This window comes from Zalophus californianus, chromosome 9 (assembly GCF_009762305.2).
Source record: "Zalophus californianus isolate mZalCal1 chromosome 9, mZalCal1.pri.v2, whole genome shotgun sequence".
NCBI classification, from domain to species: Eukaryota; Metazoa; Chordata; class Mammalia; order Carnivora; family Otariidae; genus Zalophus; species Zalophus californianus.
The window spans coordinates 122,762,467-122,782,491 of NC_045603.1; the positions used below are offsets into that span (position 1 = coordinate 122,762,467).

At 35.2% G+C, this 20,025-nt stretch overlaps 1 protein-coding gene across 1 annotated transcript in view; it reads right to left on the bottom strand.

The window, feature by feature from the left end:
- MALRD1 (MAM and LDL receptor class A domain containing 1) overlaps positions 1-18,881 on the bottom strand; it is a gene marked incomplete at its 5' end in the record, with an annotated part of 847,841 nt that extends 828,960 nt beyond the window's left edge. Inside the window, one exon of the mRNA XM_035729081.1 lies at positions 18,647-18,881. Coding sequence (XP_035584974.1) covers positions 18,647-18,881 — 235 coding nt within the window. The remainder of the gene's footprint in view (positions 1-18,646) is intronic.
- Between the last annotated feature and the right edge of the window lie 1,144 nt (positions 18,882-20,025).

The window sequence follows — 20,025 nt, forward strand, 5'->3', positions numbered from 1 at the left end:
GATTTGGACATTTCGTTGTTCATAATAACCACCAGGTTGGGCTTTATTTCATTATCCAACATCTGTAAATGTCAACTCTCTAAAAAATAGGTTATCTTGATCACAATAGCCCCTGCTGGGTTATAGTTCTTAACAACCGTGGAGATTCTCCTTTGACAAGTTTGTTCTTGCCCTGACTGGTTGCATTAGCCACTGTGGGAGTAAATATGCTGGTGAATGGTTAGGCAGCGTCTGGCAACCCAGTCACGAAATCATAATTTTTACTTAAGCACAGTTTGGACAAAATATTATTTAACAATAATATATCAGATGCATGTTCTTGAGATCATACATATGAGAACTGAAAGCTAATTTAGAAATATCACTTTAGAATGACATTAGGTAAACTTGCTTTATTACCAATGGTCTATTTCATTTATTTTACTCCTAGATCCCTTATTTTGAAAGATCTCATAGACCAGCTCTATTCTATAATAACAGGAATCTTAATGGCTACAATTTATCAAGGTAGTTTGTTCTGTGCTAGGGTTCTACTTGCAGTTGTTATTTATTCCTTACAACAACCATATGAATCAGGCATTTTTTTCCATTTTAAAAGTGAAGAAGCCATGGCAACTGGGTGGCTCAGTCAGTTAACTGTCTGCCTTCAGCTCAGGTCATGATCCTGGGGTCCTGGGATTGAGCCCCACGTTGAGCTCCCTGTTCAACCGGGAGTCTGCTTCTCCCTCTGCCCCTCCCCCCTCATGCTCTCTCTCAAATAAATAAATAAATAAATAAATAAATAAATAAATAAAATCCTTTTTAAAAAAAGCGAGGAAGTTTAGACCAGGTGTTACAGACATAAAGTAACTCACCCAAGATAGACCAGCTAGTGAGTCCTGGGGCTAAGATTAGAACCCAGGTCTTTCTGACTTCAGAACATGGGCTCGTAAAGCTCTGTTCTGAGGCCTAATTATTAGCCCACTCTCCTATTTTGATCAAAAACCTAGAGTTAGGGGGCACCTGGATGGCTCAGATGGTTAAGCGTCTGCCTTCAGCTCAGGTCATGGTCCCAGGGTCCTGGGATCGAGCACCACATCAGGCTCCCTGCTCTGCGGGAAGCCTGCTTCTCCCTCTCCCACTCCCCCTGCTTGTGTTCCCTCTCTCGCTGTGTATCTCTCTGTCAAACAAATAAACACAATCTTAAAAAAAAAAAAAAACCTAGAGTTAGAGGTCTATCAGAATTTCTAGTCAACCTGAAGGAACCAGTATTTCCAGACTGAACTGATGTCATTCTATCCAAAAGCTAAGAAATTTGATTAGTCTGGGAATCATACCATGGCTAAATTTACAATTGCCATAAGGCCTTTGAAATATTTAGAATAGCTGGAATATCCCAATTATTACCTCATAGACCTCTCATGATCCAGAGAATCCGGTTGAACAACAACAACAAAAATGAACAAAATTATATATAGTTATTTGTATATATGTGTGCATGTCATTCAATTAGCTATGCATGTATCTGCATAAATAGATTTTCACGTTTCCTGTAGTTCCTAGCAATTTTTACAACAATCTATTTCTAATTCTAAAATACTCTAAACTATTTTTACCACCATATTTCAGCAACTATGTGTATGAAATATACATACATTCTCACATAAGTATCAAACATCTTTTAAATGCCAAGAAATCACATTGCATTACAATTAGTTGACTTCTGTTCATGATGTTTTGTTCTTTTTAATACAGAAAGATAATCATATACATCAAAAACTAATGATGTACGGTGAATAACATAACAATAAAAAATTTAAAAAAACACACACACGGGAAACCCTGCTGAGAAAAAAAAAGAAAGATAATCATAATGATTTCTGGAAGTGTTAAAACTCGAAAAATAGCTAAATAGAACATTTTTTTCCTTCTGAATAATCTCAACAGGGGTTCTTTTTGATATAAAATGAATCTAATGAGCATACATTTTCAAGTATTTCTTGTAAAAATCACAAACTTCTGATAACTGCTGGATTATTCAAAAATTGCATCTGAAAATTTTCCATTTATTTTCCCCCAACAGAGAATTGTATATTTTAAACCATTTGAACCATGTTTCTTGCACTGTCGCTGATTTGCCTCTTAATTCCATATGCCACATGTCTACATCCAAATCTGAAACTATTTGCTTTGCTAAAATCTGCCTGCATAGAGAGTTCTGCTACCACAGCCATCACTAAATTGTGTTGAGTAAGGCCACAGTTCAACAGGATACGGAACAATGAGGAGCAGTGTGCAGGAACTTATCAGTAGAATCCATATTCCTGGGCTTTTTGAACGTGTGGAACTCATTTCTCCAATTTCGTGATCCCAAAGTTGTGACATACTATAATCAAAGAGGAGGGTGTCTCCATGCTGTGATCTGAGGTTGCTTGGAAGGTCCAATTACCCTCCAAATTGTCTTCCACAGCACCCGACTCTCTCATTTAAAATTCACTGAAGAGTTCCTCTTAGATTTAATCATTAATACCTTCATGGGAAGACAAATATCAAATTATATCCCCAAGGGATGGTTAACTTAGGGCATACTTCTGAGAAAATGAGTAGGAAGAGAATAAACTTTTAAATAGTGGTGATGGTGAAGAAATTGGTGCAGAACTCAGAATTAAGTATGGTATGGGTAGATGGTCACAATATAAAGTTCTTAGAAGACAGAGAAATTATAAGAATTAGGAAAAAATCTAGAAAGGGAGAGGCAGAAGATAGTAAAAGCAAACTACATCTCACAATATTGCCTGGGCCTATATTAATAATGCATTTCTCTCTTCCTCTTAAAAGATCTTTGAGACCCAGTTGTAGTCTTAACGATGAGTCCTGCTCTTTCTGGAAAAGTGTGGCAAAATACACATGACATAAAATTTATCTTTTAACCATTTTTAAGTATACCATTCTCTGGTATTAAATACATTCACATTGTTATACAACCATCACCACCATCCAACCCCAGAGCTTTTTGTTTTTTCCAACTGAAACTCCATATCCATTAAACACTAACTTCCCATCCTCTCTTCCCTCCAGCCCACCATTCTACTGACACCCACCATTCTTTTCTGTCACTATGGATTTGACTACTCTACATACCTCGTGTACGTGGAATCACAATATTTGTCCTTTTGTGACTTGTTTATTTCACTTAGTATTATGTCCTCAAGCTTCATCCATGTTGCAGCATATATCAGAATTTGTTTCCATTTTGAGACTGAATAATATTCCATTGCATGTACATACCACATTTTGTTTACCCATTCATCTTCTGAAAGGACATTTGGGTTGCTTCCACCTTTTGGCTATTGGGAATAATGCTGCTATGAACACTGGTGCACAAATATCTGTAAGAGTCCCTGCTTTCATTTCTTTGGGATGTATCTCCAGACATAGAATTGTTGTATCATGTGGATAATTCTATTTTTAATGATTTGAGGAATTGCCATGCCATTTCACAGAAAAGCTAAAAGCTTTTACATTCCCACCACAACTGCGCAAGTGTTCCAATATTTCAACATCTTTGCCAACAACTGTTATTTCCTGGTGTTTTGTTTGCTTATAATAGCCATCCTAATGGGGTATGAGATGGTATCTCATTCTGGTTTTGATTTGCTTTTCCCTAATGATCAGTGATGTTGAACATCTTTTCATGTGCTTACTCATTTGTATATCATCTTTGGAGAAATGTCTATTCAAATCCTTTGTCCATTTTTAAATCAGGTTGTTCGTTTTTTGTTGTTGAGTTGTAAGAGTTCTTCATATATTCTGCATATCAACCTCATATCAGATACGTGATTTGCAAATAGTTTCTCTTATTCAATGGATTGTCTTTTCATTATGATAGTTGTCCTTTGATATGCAAAAGTTTTCATTTTGATAACTCTAATTTATCTAGTTTTTTTGTTTGTTTGTTTTTGGGTACCTATGGTTTTGGTGTCATCCAAGAAGCCATTGCTAAATCCACTATTGTGAAGCTTTTCCTCTGTGTTGTCTTCTAAGAGTTTTATAGTTTCAGCTCTTACATTTAGGTTTTCAATCCATTCTGAGTTAATTTTGTATATGGTGTAAGGTAGGGATCCAACTTTAATCTTTCTGCATGTAGAAATACAGTTTTTACAGTTTTTGTTGAACAGGTGTTCCTTCTCCACTGAATGGTCTTGGCACCCTTGTCCAAAATCATTTGCCTACATATGAAAGCTTATTTCTAGGCTCTCTATTCTATTCCATTGGCCTATGTGTCTGTCTTTATGCCAATGCCACTCTCTTTTAATTACCATAGCTTTGTAATAAGTTTTGAAATCAGGAAGTGTAAGGGCTATAAATTGGTTCTTTTTTTGAGATTGTTTTGGTTATTTGGGGTCCCTTGAGATTCCATATGCATTCTAGAATGGATTGTACTACTTCTGTACAAAATATTCTCAGGATTTTGATAGGGATTACATTGACCCTGTACATCACTTTTGGTTATACTGACATCTAAACAATATTGATTCTTCCAATCCATGAACATGAGATGTCTTTTCATTTATTTGTGTCGTCTTTAATTTCTTTCAGCAACAATGTTTAGTTTTCTATGTATATGTCTTTCATCTCCTTGGTTATGTTTTATTTTTTAGGGAAGAAGAAATGTAATTTTTATTGAAGTTCATTTACATACAATATTATATTAGTTTCAGGTGTACAACATAGTGATTCAATATTTATGCACATTACAAAATGATCAACATAATAAGCCTAGTTGCCATCTGTCACCATACAAAATTTTTACATTATTGACTATATGTAAAAAATAAATATAATATTATATGTTAATATTATATATTGACTAATTACTATTATATATCGACTAATATTATATATTGACTATACTATGCAACATAGTATATTACATCATGTCTTGTTTATTTTTTAACTGGTATACTGTACCTCTTTTTTTATTTAAATTCAAGTAAGTTAAAATCTAGTGTATTATTGGTTTCAGGGTAGAGTTTAGTGATTCATCAGTTCCATATAACACCCAGTACTCATTATATCAAGTGCCCTCCTTAATGCCTGTCATCCAATTACCCCATCCCCCCACCCACCTCCCAAGACTGTACCTCTTAATCCCCCTCACACATTTCATCTATCTTCCCATTCCTATCCCCTCTGGCAACCATCAGCTTGTCATCTATACCTATAAGTCTGTTTCTGTTTTCGTTTTGTTTATTCACTTGTTTTGCTTTTTAGATTCAACATATAAGTAAAATCATATGGTATTTGTCTTTCTCTGTCTGATTTATTTAATTTAGCATAATACCCTTTAGGTTTACCCATGTCATCACAAATGGCAAGATTTCATTCTTTTTTATAGTTCAGTAATATTTCGTTGTATATATATACACCACATCTTTTTTATCCATTCATCTATTGCTGGTGGCTTCTATATCTTGGCTATTGTAAATTATGCTGTGATGAACATAGGGGTACATATATCTTTTCAAATTAGTGTTTTCATTTTCTTCAGATAACTACCTAGAAGTGGAATTTGGGGATCATATGATAGTTCTGTTTTTAGCTTTTTGAGAAACTTCCATACTGTTTTCCACAGTGACTGTACCAATTTACATTCCCACCAACAGTGTAGGAGGATTGCCTTTTACACATATCCTCACCAACATTTGTTACTTATTATGTTTTGATAATAACCATTCTGACAGGTGTGAGATGGTATCTCATTGTTGTTTTGGTTTGCATTTCCCTGATAATTAGTGATGCTGACCATCTTTTCATGTACTCATTGGCCAAACGTATGTCCTCTTTGGAAAAATGTTCATTCAGAACCTCTGCCCATTTCTTAACTGAAATGTTTCTTTGTTTTTTGATACTGTGTTGTATGAGTTCTTCTTATATTTTCAATGTTAACCCCTATCAGATATATCATTTGTGAATATCTTCTCCCATTCAGTTAGTTGTTCTTTCATTATGTTGATGGTTTCCTTCACAGTGCAAAAGTTTTTTTATTTGATGTAGTCCCATTTGTTTATTTTTGCTTTTGTTGTCCCTGCCTAAGGAGACAGATCCAAAAAAAATATAAGACATATCAAAGAGTTTACTGCCTATGTTTTCTTCCAGGGGTTTTCAGGCCTTACATTTAGCCTTTAATCCATTTTTAGTTCATTTTTGTATATGGTATACAAAAGAGGTCCACTTTAATTCTTTTGCACATAGCAATCCAATTTTCCCAACACCATCTATTGAAGAAACTATCTTTCCTCATTGTATATACTTGCCTTCTTTGTCATTTACTAATTGACCATATAAGTGTCTGGGCCCTCTATTCTTTCTATTGATTTATATGTCTGTTTTTGTGTTTGTGCCATACTGTTTTGATTATAATAGCTTTGTAGTATAGTTTGAGATCTGGGAGCCTGATACCTCCAGCTTTGTTCTTCTTTCTCAAGATTGCTTTGGCTGTTTGGGTTTTTCTGTGGTTCCACACAAATTTTAGGTTTGTTTGTTCTAGTTCTGTGAAAAATGCCATTGGTATTTTAATAGGGATTGCACTGAGTCTGTAAATTGCTTGGGGTAGTATGGACATTTTAACAATGTTAATTCTTCTAATCCATGAGCATAATATATCTATTTATTTGTGTCATCTTCAATTTCTTTATCAATGTTTTATACTATACTTTCAGAGCAGGTCTTCTACCACCTTTGTTATTCTTAGGTATTTTATTCTTTTTGATGCCATTGTAAACTGGACTATTTCTTAATTTCTCTTTCTGATAATTTGTTATTAGTTTGTAGAAACACAACAGATTTCTGTATATTAATTTTGTATTCTACAAATTTACATAATTCACTTAGTAGTTCTAATAGTTTTTTGGTGGAATCTTTAGGATTTTCTATATACAGCATCATGTCGTCTGCAAGTAGTGACAATCTTAGTTCTTCCTTTCCAATTTAGATGCATTTCTTTTTCTTGCCTCATTGCTGTGGCCAGTACTTCCAGCACTATTTTGAATAAAAGTGGCAAGAGTGGGAATACTTGTCTTAGAGGAAAAGCTTTCTTGATTTATATGGCCTTTATTATGTTGATGTACACTCCCTCTATAACCATTTTGTTAAGAGTTTTTATCATGAATGGATATTGAATTTTGACATGTGCTTTTTCTGTATCTATTGAGGTGATTCCTAAGTATTTTATTTCATTTGATGCTACTGTAAATGGAATTGTTCTTTTAATTTCCTTTCCAGATTGTTCATTGCTAGTGTACAGAAACACAACTGATTTTTGGGTGTTGATTTTATGTCCTGCAACCTTGCTAAATTTTTTTATTTGTTCTAACAGGTTATTTTTGGAAGAATCTTTAGAGTTGTCTACATTAAGATCACATTTTCTGTGAACAGATGATTTCACTTGTTCATTTCCAATTTGAATATTTTCTTGCTGAAATGCTCTGGCTGGGACTTCCAGTACTATGTTGATAGAAGTTATGAAAGATGGCATCTTTGTCTTGTTCCAGATCTTACAGGAAAATCTTTCAGTTTTTCACCATTGAGTATGATGATAGCTGTAAGTTTTTCATATATAGTCTTTATTGTGCTGAGGTAATTTCCTTCTAGTCCAAGTTTAAGTGTTTTTAGCTTCTTCCCTTTTTGAGGAAAACTAGGTATTATATAGCCACAATATTTTACATACCATTCATTTTACCATTTAGAGAATTACTTCTTTCATTAAATAACACATAAAAACATATTCACAAAAAATTCTCTTCACTCTCATTTAATGTAAAAATTAATGGTCAGTTCCTACAAAGGATGAGATGAATCTAAAATATTCCAATTAAACAAAAGTAAAATTTAATTACACTCAAAAGTAAATTTCAATGAAAGATTGCTATTATTTGGCCTGGCAAGTTAAAAATATTAATTAATCTTTACAAGGAAATATTTATCTTTCACACTGAATTAATTTTAATATTTTCATTCAGACAGAAACAGGAAAAACCTTAACTCACAAAGTTACATGATAGCAAATGGAATTAGCATTCTTATGGCTCACACTAGAATTATCCAATATTAATTTGGATGGATTCCTGTCATATAGTCGCCTTTATTCTCAAGTCATTGAGACTGTCTTTGGCATTGAGACTGTCAATTGAGTCATTGATGGTATCTAAGTCAATGATAAAAGGATTTCCAAACCATGTTTTAACTTTAACATTGTTTCACGATTGGTAACCTTCAAAGAAGTTCAAAGGAGTGTTTGTGTCTGGTGATTTCTGTAGAAATATTGACAAGGCATGGCATTAACTCCAGTCTGCAGCAGTATTCACTTGAGTATTATAAATGTTGCATAGCTGTTTACACATAATTTTCCATTCCAGAGTAACAGCTCAGCCAAAATATCTTAAGGCTTTTCAGTAGTTTCTATAATGGTGAATACAGGGACTCTAATAGAAAGTTATATTATCTTGCATGAAGAAATTTTGCATCACAGAAACTAATTCAGGAACAAATAAACTCCTGTCATATTTTTTTTCTTCCCTAAATAGGTTTTCAATTTCTTTCAAAATATGTAAAATTTTTCTTCCAAATCCAATCAAGCATTCAAGACTTATTCACTGGAAATTCACAATTATTTCTGGGGAGTAAAGAACATTATATTATATTATTCCCACTTTTTTGATGGAAACTTATTTAAAAGCTGTGATTCAAGGTTCTTGCCTTCATAAATTTGGTAACTTTGACAACAGAAGGCAAGCCTTCTCTCAGGATTCCTAGCCAAGTCTTTAGGGTCAACCTGCACACATAGAAATGTTTATTGACAAACAGAAAAGGTATGTGGGATGACAAGAATTGCAGGAGTTCTGACTAGGTATATATTTTGGCTTCAGAAGATATTTTGCTTGTTGAAGAAACAGTTTGCCATTTGATGTCACCAGGTGTCTTTGAAATTTTTTTTTTTTTTTTTGGTGCAGTGTTCCATGATTCATTGTTTGTTCATAACACCAGTGCTCCATGCAGAACGTGCCCTCCTCAATACCCATCACCAGGCTAACCCATCCCCCCACCCCCCTCCCCTCCAGAACCCTCAGTTTGTTTTTCAGAGTCCATCATCTCTCATGGTTCGTCTCCCTCTCTGACATACTCCCCTTTTCTTCCTCTCCTGTTATCTTCTTCTTTTTCTTTTTTCTTAAAATATGTTGCGTTATTTGTTTCAGAAGTACTGATCTGTGATTCAACAGTCTTGCACAATTCACAGCGCTCACCGTAGCACATACCCTCCCCAATGTCTATCACCCAGCCACCCCATCCCTCCCACCCCCAACCACTCCAGTAACACTCAGTTTCTTTCCTGAGATTAAGAATTCCTCATATCAGTGAGGTCATATGATACATGTCTTTCTCTGATTGACTTATTTCACTCAGCATAACACCCTCCAGTTCCATCCACGTCGTTGCAAATGGCAAGATCTCATTCCTTTTGATGGCTGCATAATATTCCATTGTGTATATATACCACTTCTTCTTTATCCATTCATCTGTCGATGGGCATCTTGGCTCTTTCCACAGTTTGGCTATGGTGGACATTGCTGCTATAAACATTGGGGTACACGTACCCCTTCGGGTCCCTACATTTGTATCTTTGTGGTAAATACCCAGTAGTGCAATTGCTGGATCGAACGGTAGCTCTAATTTCAAGTGTTTGAGGAACCTCCATACTGTTTTCCAGAGGGGTTGCACCAGCTTGCATTCCCACCAACAGTGTAGGAGGGTTCCCCTTTCTCCACATCCCCGCCAACATCTGTCGTTCCCTGACTTGTTAATTTTAGCCATTCTGACGGGTGTGAGGTGGTATCTCATTGAGGTTTTGATTTGGATTTCCCTGATGCCAAGCGATGTTGAGCACTTTTTCATGTGCCTGTTGGCCATTTGGATGTCTTCTTTGGAGAAATGTCTGTTCATGTCTTCTGCCCATTTCTTGATTGGATTATTTGTTCTTTGGGTGTTGAGTTTGATAAGTTCTTTATAGATTTTGGATACTAGCCCTTTATCTGATATGTCATTTGCAAATATTTTCTCCCATTCTGTCGGTTGTCTTTTGGTTTTGTGGACTGTTTCTTTTGCTGTGCAGAAGCTTTTTATCTTGATGAAATCCCAATAGTTCATTTTTGCCCTGGCTTCCCGTGCCTTTGGCGATGTTTCTAGGAAGAAGTTGCTGCGGCTAAGGTCGAAAAGGTTGCTACCTGTGTTCTCCTTTAGGATTTGGATGGACTCCTGTCTCACGTTTAGGTCTTTCAACCATTTGGAGTCTATTTTTGTGTGTGGTGTAAGGAAATGGTCCAGTTTCATTCTTCTGCATGTGGCTGTCCAATTTTCCCAACACCATTTGTTGAAGAGACTGTCTTTTTGCCATTGGACATTCTTTCCTGCTTTGTCAAAAATAAGTTGACCATAGAGTTGAGGGTCCATTTCTGGGCTCTCGATTCTGTTCCATTGATCTATGTGTTTGTTTTTGTGCCAGTACCATACTGTCTTGATGATGACAGCTTTGCAATAGAGCTGGAAGTCCGGAATTGTGATGCCGCCAGCTTTGCTTTTCTTTTTCAGTATTCCTCTGGCTATTCTGGGTCTCTTCTGGTTCCATACAAATTTTAGGATTATTTGTTCCATTTCTTTGAAAAAAGTGGATGGTATTTTGATGGGGATTGCATTGAATGTGTAGATTGCTCTAGGTAGCATTGACATCTTCACAATGTTGATTCTCCCAATCCATGAGCATGGAACGTTTTTCCATTTCTTTGTGTCTTCTTCAATTTCTTTCCTGAGTATTTTATAGTTTTCTGAGTACAGATCCTTTGCCTCTTTGGTTATATTTATTCCTAGGTATCTAATGGTTTTGGGTGCAATTGTCTTTGAAATTTTTTAAGGGAACTCATTAACTGAATGTCTTCTTGGATGATGTCAACTTGCACACTTGAGCAGCACAACAAGAGCAGACTACATTGCAAGACTGAGTAGTTGTATTGAATCTCACGATGAAAGAAAATACTGTAGCTGGCAAATCCAGCCAGTTAGTAAATCAGTAATTAATCAATCTATCTAACATTTATTGACTTTATGTGCCATCAGTCTTCTAGGAAGTGGGATGAATGCGGTAAATTCCCTGTCCTCATAAAGTTAATATTTTGCTTTTCCATGACCTCCCTCAAAATATTAATGAAACTGTTCGCAGCTCTGGTAGGATAGCACCCAAATAGGCAAAGGCTGAAGACTTTGAAGATTTTAGGTGTTTTCATACAGGAGTTATGGATCTAGGACCTAAAACCCTTTTTGGTCATTTTAAGGACTAGAACTGTAGAATGAGGACCTGTTCCCTTCTGAAACCACATCAGAGTATTTTATCCAACCACCCCAAAATGGGGATTTCTCTGGGCTTACCTAGAAATTCAGACCCAAATTCCAACTTTCAGAATTAAGATAATTATTTTTTTTAAACTTTTTTTTTTTAATTTGAGTATAGTTGACATACAATGTTACATTAGTTTCAGGTATACAACATAATGATATACATTATGCTTAGCTCACAAGTGTACCTACCATCTGTCACCATACAATGCTGTCATGATATCATTGATTATATTCCCTATGCTGTCCCTTTTACTCCCGTGATCTATCATTCCATAATTGGAAGGCTGTATCTTCCACTCCTTTTCTTTTCTTATTTATTTATTTATTTATTTATTTATTTTAATTTAAATTCAATTGGCCAACGTAGAGTACATCTCTAGTTTCAGACGTAGAAAATCATCAGTTTCATACAACACCCAGGGCTCATCACATCACGTGCCCTCCTTAATGTCCATCACCCAACGGGCAGATAATTCTTCATAATCTCACTGTTTGCAACCCTCAGGGGAGCCCACAGCAGAGCTGTGACTGTATATTCTGGTGAACTCTGCAGTTATGCCTGTGAAATCCAGGCAGGAGAAAATACAAAAACCAGTAAATTAGAACATATAAAATAACAGTTTCAGTGTAACAAAAGCATTGTAAATAAAACAAAAGAGGAACAATACTTTAAATGTATTTGACAAATAGTTCTCTTCCAGGTAAATATATCAAATAAAAGATGCATTCTCTCATAGAAATATGGGTAAAAGTGCTGAAAAGGCAACTCAACAAAACTTAAAGACAGGGAAACAGTCACAGATGATGAGGTGTTCAACTTCACTGTCAATCATATGTCACAGTTGAGTTTTGAGAAAAAATTAAAAGGCAAATGAGAGAACAGGAATTCTGTTTGGTATCATGTGGCCTGCATGTCTAATATGACTTTGCTTTCGTTTCTACAATAAGCACAATAGAGCAGCTAATAGAAAACTATTAATTTTAAAATGCCATTTTATTCTGATTTTAAAAACAACAGATGCTATTTGGGAATAGTTGAAATATAAATATATACAAAAAAGAAAAGTCAATTGTAAGTCTAACACCTAGACATTATTCTATCTAGTATTTTATATGCAATGCCATACTCTATTTTTAAGTATATGTATTGATTAGTGATCATAACTTTTCCTTTGACAATATATCATGAGCTTTTCCCCACTTTTAAATAGCACCAAAAATCATGACAGATGGCTACACAGATGTCCATAGTATAGATGTATCATAATTTATTTAAGCATTAACCTAATATTATAAAATTACATTATTTCCAATTTCCACCACCTTAAGTAATGCTGTGATGAGACTTTTGACATGAACCCTTTCTAAATGTTTTCCTAAAATAAACTCCCAAAAGTGAAATTACTAGTTAAAGGGCATGAACACTTTTTAAATCTTTATTCATATTTCAAAGATACTATCAAAAATGTAAGAATTTATTAACACCCCTGCCTACAGTATATAAAAATGCTCATTTTCCCATGCCCTTCACAACCACAGACATTCTTTTTTGTAATTTATGTGTATTTAATTTTTAAAATATTGAGAGCTTTGGGTTTTCGACTGTGACATATGATTGACAGTGAAGTTGAACACTTCATCATCTGTGGTTTTTTCCCTTTCTATAAGTTTTGTGAGTTGCCTTTTCAGGACTTTTACCCATATTTCTATGAGAGAATGCATCCTTTATTTGATATATTTACCTGGAAGAGAACTTTTTGTCAAATGTGTTGAAAGCATTGTTCCTCTTTCATTTTATTTACAATGGTCTTGATTCATTGAAACTGTTATTTTACATATTCTAATTTACTGATTTTCATACTTTCTTCCTTTCATGTAATGCATAAAAAGGCCCTTCCTCAACCAAATATTATTCAATACCAACATTCAACAAATATATTTTGAGGATTTATTACACCTCAAAGCAAAGAAAAACTTTTCCTGACTTCAAAACCAAGAATAATAAAGACTATGGCTTTATTTTCTACATTTAACACTTTACCTTCTGGAAATTTTGATGTGTGGAGTAAATAAGAAATTTATCCCATAAAATTGCCTCATCTTCATTTGTTGCAAATAAAAACAGTGTTGTATGGTGGTTAGAATTAAGGGTTCCAGGGTGCGCCTGGGTGGCTCAGTTGGTTAAGTGTCTGCCTTTGGCTTAGGTCATGATCTCCAGTTCCTGGGATTAAGCCCGGTGTTGGGTTCCTTGCTCAGTGTGGACTCTGCTTCTCCCCCACTTTCCACTCATGCATTCTCTCTCTCTCTCTTTCTCCCACTCTCCCTCTCTCCCTCTCAAATAAATAAATAAAATCTTAAAAAAAAAAAGAATTAAGGGTTCCAGAATCAGACAGAACTGGTCATGAATTCCAGTTCCTCCACTAAATAACTCTGTGTCCTTTGGCATTTTAGTTTACTTAATCTGAGCCTCTCTTTACCAAGCTGGAAATTGGGAATAATAATAGTTCTTATTATTTTGATGTTTGGTGAAGATTAAATGAAATACTCTGTGGAAATTTCTCAACAGAGCTTGGCTTATAGGAGGTACTATAAACTGACTTGGAATGCCACCATTATTTTTTTAATATATTATATTATATTATATATTAATATATTATAGATATTGTGTTATATTTCTTAATATGTTTTATATATAGAAACTTACTATTTCTAGTGATGAGATTCTTCTCTAATTTTGAACTTTCACAATGTTGGAGTAGTTTACATAAATCTACTAATAAAAGTTATTTCCCATTATTAATCATTTTCTTCTCCCTTCTTCTAGCTGTTCTCACTCATTTTTCTGAATGAACTTGAAAATCACTTTAATCAGATTTCCAGATAAATTCCAAAATTTATCCTGGTTATACTCTATATTAGAATTTAACTAGATTGATTTCATGAATGTGAAAATGTATATATTTACACTACTGAAGCACAACGTTAAGAAATAGTCTTGTCATGAGTCTTTCTTCCATACATCAGTAATTTTTTATCATTTTCTTCAGCTAGGCTCTATATATGTATTATTAGATTTCTTAAATTTTATTGTGCTATGTACTCAATATCTGTGTCCCTTCAAAATTCGTATGTTGAATCTTTAATCCCCAGTGTTAAGATATTTGGGGTGGGGCCTGTGAGAAGTGACTGGGTCATGAGTAGGACACCTTCATAATGGGATTAAAGTCTTTATAGAGGAGGAAGAGAAGCCAAAGCTCTCTCCCCACCATGTGAGGACACAGTGAAAAAAACAGCTATCTGCAGGGGCACCTAGGTGGTTGAGCATCTGACTCTGTTTCTGCTCAGGTCGTGATCTTGGGGTCGTGAGATTGAGCCCTAGGTTGGCTCTGTGCTCAGTGTGGAGTCTGCTTGAGACTCTCTCTCCATCTCCCTCTGCCCCTCAACTCCCCTTATGTACACATACTTGCTCTCTCTCTCTCTCTCTCTCTCTCTCTCTCAAATAAATAAATAAATAAATCTTAAAACAAAAACCAAAACCAAAAAACAGCTATCTGCAAACCAGCTATCTGCCCTCATCAGACACCAAATCTGTCCGTACTTTGATCCTAGACTTTTCAGCTTCCAGGACTATGAGAATTAAAGGCCACTCAGTTCATGGTATTTGTTATGGTAGCCAAACTGAGACATTTTGCTTAGGATTTTTAGTTGTTTCATGAAAATATTCATCAAACACTTTGCATACAATGTAGTAGTAAGATAAGTATTGTGCATGAAATCTCACATTTCAGTCTATTAATTCTTTAACTTCAAGTACTTCAATGAATCAATGACTTTTTTAAAGTAGTTGACATGTCAACCTATTGAAGTAATAACATTTGTACTTAAACATCACCTGATTAAACACTGTCACCTCTCAGATTTTGAGAATGCACCTCTAAGGTAATTTTTATGTTTTTCACATATAAATTTAGATTTATACAAAGTAAATACCTAAAAAGGTAAATACGTTTTTTTTTGGAAAAAAATCCTTCTTCCTAAATCCAGAAAGTTTGCAAAAGAAACAAGGTAAAACCACAAAATCTTATGTATTCCATCAAATCAAAGTATACAATGGATTCCTATCTCCTTCTAAAAATACTAGGCCAAACAGAAAGTTCCTAAGTGTGATGGGTAGGTAGGAGAGAAAAGTGTCAGATTAACAGAATATATTTCTTTCTTTAGAGTCAGGAGTTAGCTCTAAAAGTGAATGTATGTAACAGTTAATTGTAATACTGACTTCAGGTATGCAAAAGTAATTATCTAAGAATATGTATTTTCTGGCAACACTTCAATGGTGGGGATCCATTTCATGGGATATATATCTCAACATTGTATCAATAGTAGTTTATAATCTTCCGATTGACTTGGATCTGAATGGTAGCAATATAAGCAAGACTACTGTCTTTACGATGGACTCTGAAAAACAAACTGAGGGTTCTAGAGGGGAGGGGGGCAGGGGGATGGGTTAGCCCGGTGATGGGTATTAAAGAGGGCACATTCTGCGTGGAGCACTGGGTGTTATGCACAAACAATGAATCATGGAACACTACATCAAAAACTAATGATGTAATGTATGGTGATTAACATAACAATAAAGAAAATAAAAAAAAGACTACTGTCTTTATTCTTAAGTAAAAATAAAGCCTTTGCATATCAAATAATTTTGAGAAATTGCTAGGAAAGAAGCTAGACTTTTTCTGTACTAGCTATAATGGCTCCAATATTAAAATAAACAAATACAAATCAAAGAGAATGAGGGGGAATGGGCAATGTGGATCAGCATGGAAGCAGACAACACAATGCTTGGAACACGATTTTTTAAAAAAAGATACCCAGGACTACAACATTTATTTCCCTGGCTCAGGATATCAATAAATTATAATGAAGAGGGATTCTTGTCAACACTAGAACCAAACAGTTGTGATACCTAAAAATTATTTTTCTTAATCACTATATATTAAGTGCTCAATATCGTGTATAAATAGAATTTATTTCATTGTGAAGATTGTCTTTCTAAACCTCCCATCTTTAAAAAAATTCTGAGTTAAAACAAAAAGTTCAAGTATTCTGAAAAGGAGGTCCATCGTGTAAAATAAAATTCTCAAAAACCTATTAATAGAATCAGTTGCATCTGAAATTCAACTTCAACTAGGCCAATTTCATTACGAAAAGTCAACATAATAATCTATTTCTTTAAAGGTCACACCATTTGGATGCTTAAAAGAGACACAGGTTGATTTTTTTTCCAAAAGGGGACTATTTTAACATTATTATAAAGTTAACTTTTTTTTTAAAAAAAGTCTCACCCATAAGTTTCAGCGTCACAAATTTTTATGAGAAAAATTGCTTGGTCATCGTTATTCCTCCACATTTCCCCCCCCCTGTGGTGTACAAAAGAAACTCACACTTCTAAGTGATTCTCGATTTTACTGACAGGTTATGGTCCACATTTTAAATAAAATACCAAAGTGGAAAGTTCTTAGAAGTGAAAATGAAAAGTGAAAAAGCCAAAAGGTGATCTCCTAATGTAACATTTAAAATGAAATCTGTTTATTCGCAGAACTGTTCCTTCATTTTCCTCCACAACTGCGAGTTATTAGAATTTTTCATGCAGCCAAGACCTTTTGCACTCGGCAGCTTTCTCCTTCTTTCACATTAACCTTTTCCCTGAGGCAGGACCATGCATGTTATCACAGCAAGCATGCTAAAGGAAGCTCCACAGAGATTAATAAGGGAAGGGACTTTGCACTTCTTGTCAAACCAGCCAAGTGGTTCCTCTTTGCTGCTCACCAAAGAACAGCCAGGGTTTTCCCAGACAGGTCAGAGAAAGGGCAGCACACCCACATTCAGCATCTCTGGGCAAATTGGACAAATATAAATGAATCCCTGTCTTCGGCTGCATTTTGTATTTAACAGTTACTAATGGCATGATCACTATCCCAAACCATGGGAAACAAATCAATAGCTTGTTTTCTTCTGCAGAGAAGAGATTTTTCAGTATTCACTGTTCTTGTTCTACTGTAACAACAACTGAATATGTAAGTAGAAGTCCAACAATAGCAAAACTGAATATATAGAAACTTACCAATAATAGCAAAACTGAATATATAGAAACTTACCAACAATAGCAAAACTGAATATATAGAAACTTACCAACAATAGCAAAACTGAATATACAGAAACTTATTTTAGCAGAAGAAAATGAAAAATTCTATAAACATGAATTAACATAGCATCTGAATAAAAACTACAAAATATGTTTGAGTAAGGTGCTCTAAAATACTAGAATTAGTGCCTCCAGATAAATGAACCAGTAGTTACTATGAACCAACAATGAACCCACTTAATTGTATGAAAATGTTGTTTGTGAAAGGTGATTGCCCTCATTCCACTAGTGAAATGCAGTATTCCTTCAGGACGTCAGATTGCAAGAGAAACTACAGAAACATACATGTCTTTACCCATGTCTTGCCTTGGTGAACAGTTTCCTTTTTCATATAACACCAGTAAGCAATGGAGCATTTTCCCGCTGCTGAGAGTCAATTTATCTCACTTTACAACCTCTTTAATGAGATGGATGTTCAAGATCACACAATTAGTACATGGTTTATGCAGGATCCAAATCTAGGTCCTGCACTCCCCTAAGCTGGTGCTGTTTCCTGCACCCCAGAATCTAAGGCTACGAGCCCATGTTGTACTCCATGGGCAGTCGGTACCAACTCACAGGGCAGGTAGTGTCCTATAAGCAAAAATCAAATCTACTCATGCAACCTAAAAGTCATCTCAAACACTTCCATATTGAATCCAGATTTAAGCTCATCATTTCCATCACAGCATTTTAAAGCTTCAGTCATGAGCTTCTTTGGAATTTTGCTTCCCTGAAAAATTAAAAGCTACATGACTGCATATCACTTCCTTCTTTATAATCAGTAAAAACTAGTTTAGAATACATTCCCTCCAGTTGGAATCTTAGCAATTTGATATTGTTTAATTAGAGGAATTTTGGTCTATGAACCCATCTCTATTGAAAAGTATATTTTAGTTTCCGATTTACATTAAAGGCGTATAAATGAAATCCACGAGGGCCAGGTATCTAGCCAAATCTCCCTGGGCTACCAGTCGGCCCCTGGTTTGAAGGTGTCCAGGGAAATGAAATTGGACAAAGGAGAAGAATAGCACTTACATTGCTGTTCATCGCTCTTGTCCCCACACTGATCTGTGAAGTCACACACGTTGTCAGGGGGCAAGGACAACCCATTGTCACACTGAAAGGCTTTTGTTCCTTGCTGAACCCATGCAGAGATGAAAACAAAAGAAATCCAAAGGAAACAAAAAGCTTCATTCCTTGGGAATGCTAACATTTCAGCCAAGCAGAAGAGCACCACTTGATAGGTCGCTGGGAGATCAGGCAGTTGTAATAGGTGAATCCAAAATTAGAAACATCCTTTCTCTTTTCTCTACCCTTTCTTTTCCAGATTTGTCTCTTATGACTGGATACCCTTGGTAACTATCTGCAACCCTAACAAATGACTCCCAGAGCAGTTCATTTACTCTTTCAGAGGAGTGTCTTTAGAAAATATTTAACTTGAGCAATTGCACCTTTTCTGTATCTAGCTAAACATGGATATTTATTACCCTGTGTATACCATATTTAAACAATGTTAGCCTTTATGATCATGCTATCTCCTGAAGGAAAATTCTAAGAAACAAAGGGCAGGCCCATAAATAGGGTGGGGGACCGGGGGAGGACCACAGTAAAGTTTTAAGTAACTGCAATGTTCTGTATTAATTCCTGTGCTTACTTAATCACATTCATGTAATTTAGAACATTATTGTGGTCGCTAAAACTTATTCAAATATTTCAGACCCAATTATTAGAATTTCTCTGTGAGTTCAAAATGTGTATCCTTAGTTATTAAATAGAAACCTCGTGATGTTTGTTTGGATAAATTGAGTACCATAGGATTTTTAAAGACTTTATTTATTTATTTATTTCAGAGAGAGAGAGCACAAGGGGGGGGTAGGGGCAGAGGGAGAGGGATAAGCAGACTCCCTGCTGAGCAGGGAGCCTGACACAGGGCTCAGTCCCAGGACCCTGAGATCATGATCTGAGCCGAAGGCAGATGCTTAACTGACCAAGCCACCCAGGCGCCCAAGAACCATAGGATTTTAAAAGTTGAAGGGACATTGGAGGTCATTGTTTTACAAATCACATAACTTGGGCCCAAAGAAGTTAAGAGTATTTATGAGAAAATACAGTAATTTGGTATTAGAAACTAGAATTCAAATTTCCTACTACTGCTGAGGGCAGTGTTCTTTCTTCTACAGCACACCGATCCTCGTCAATTCATATTAATTTGCTTCTACAACTGAAACATGATTGCAGAATGCATATTCAGAATGAACAGTATACTGAAGTTCAGGACACACTGATGTATTCATAATAAAATTCTATGAAGCTGCATAATCATAGAAATTATATGAAGTTGAATATTCAAAATATTCTTTTATATTTTATTTCTTAAAGGCATATCAAAGTTCTTTTTCAACTACTTTCTTTTC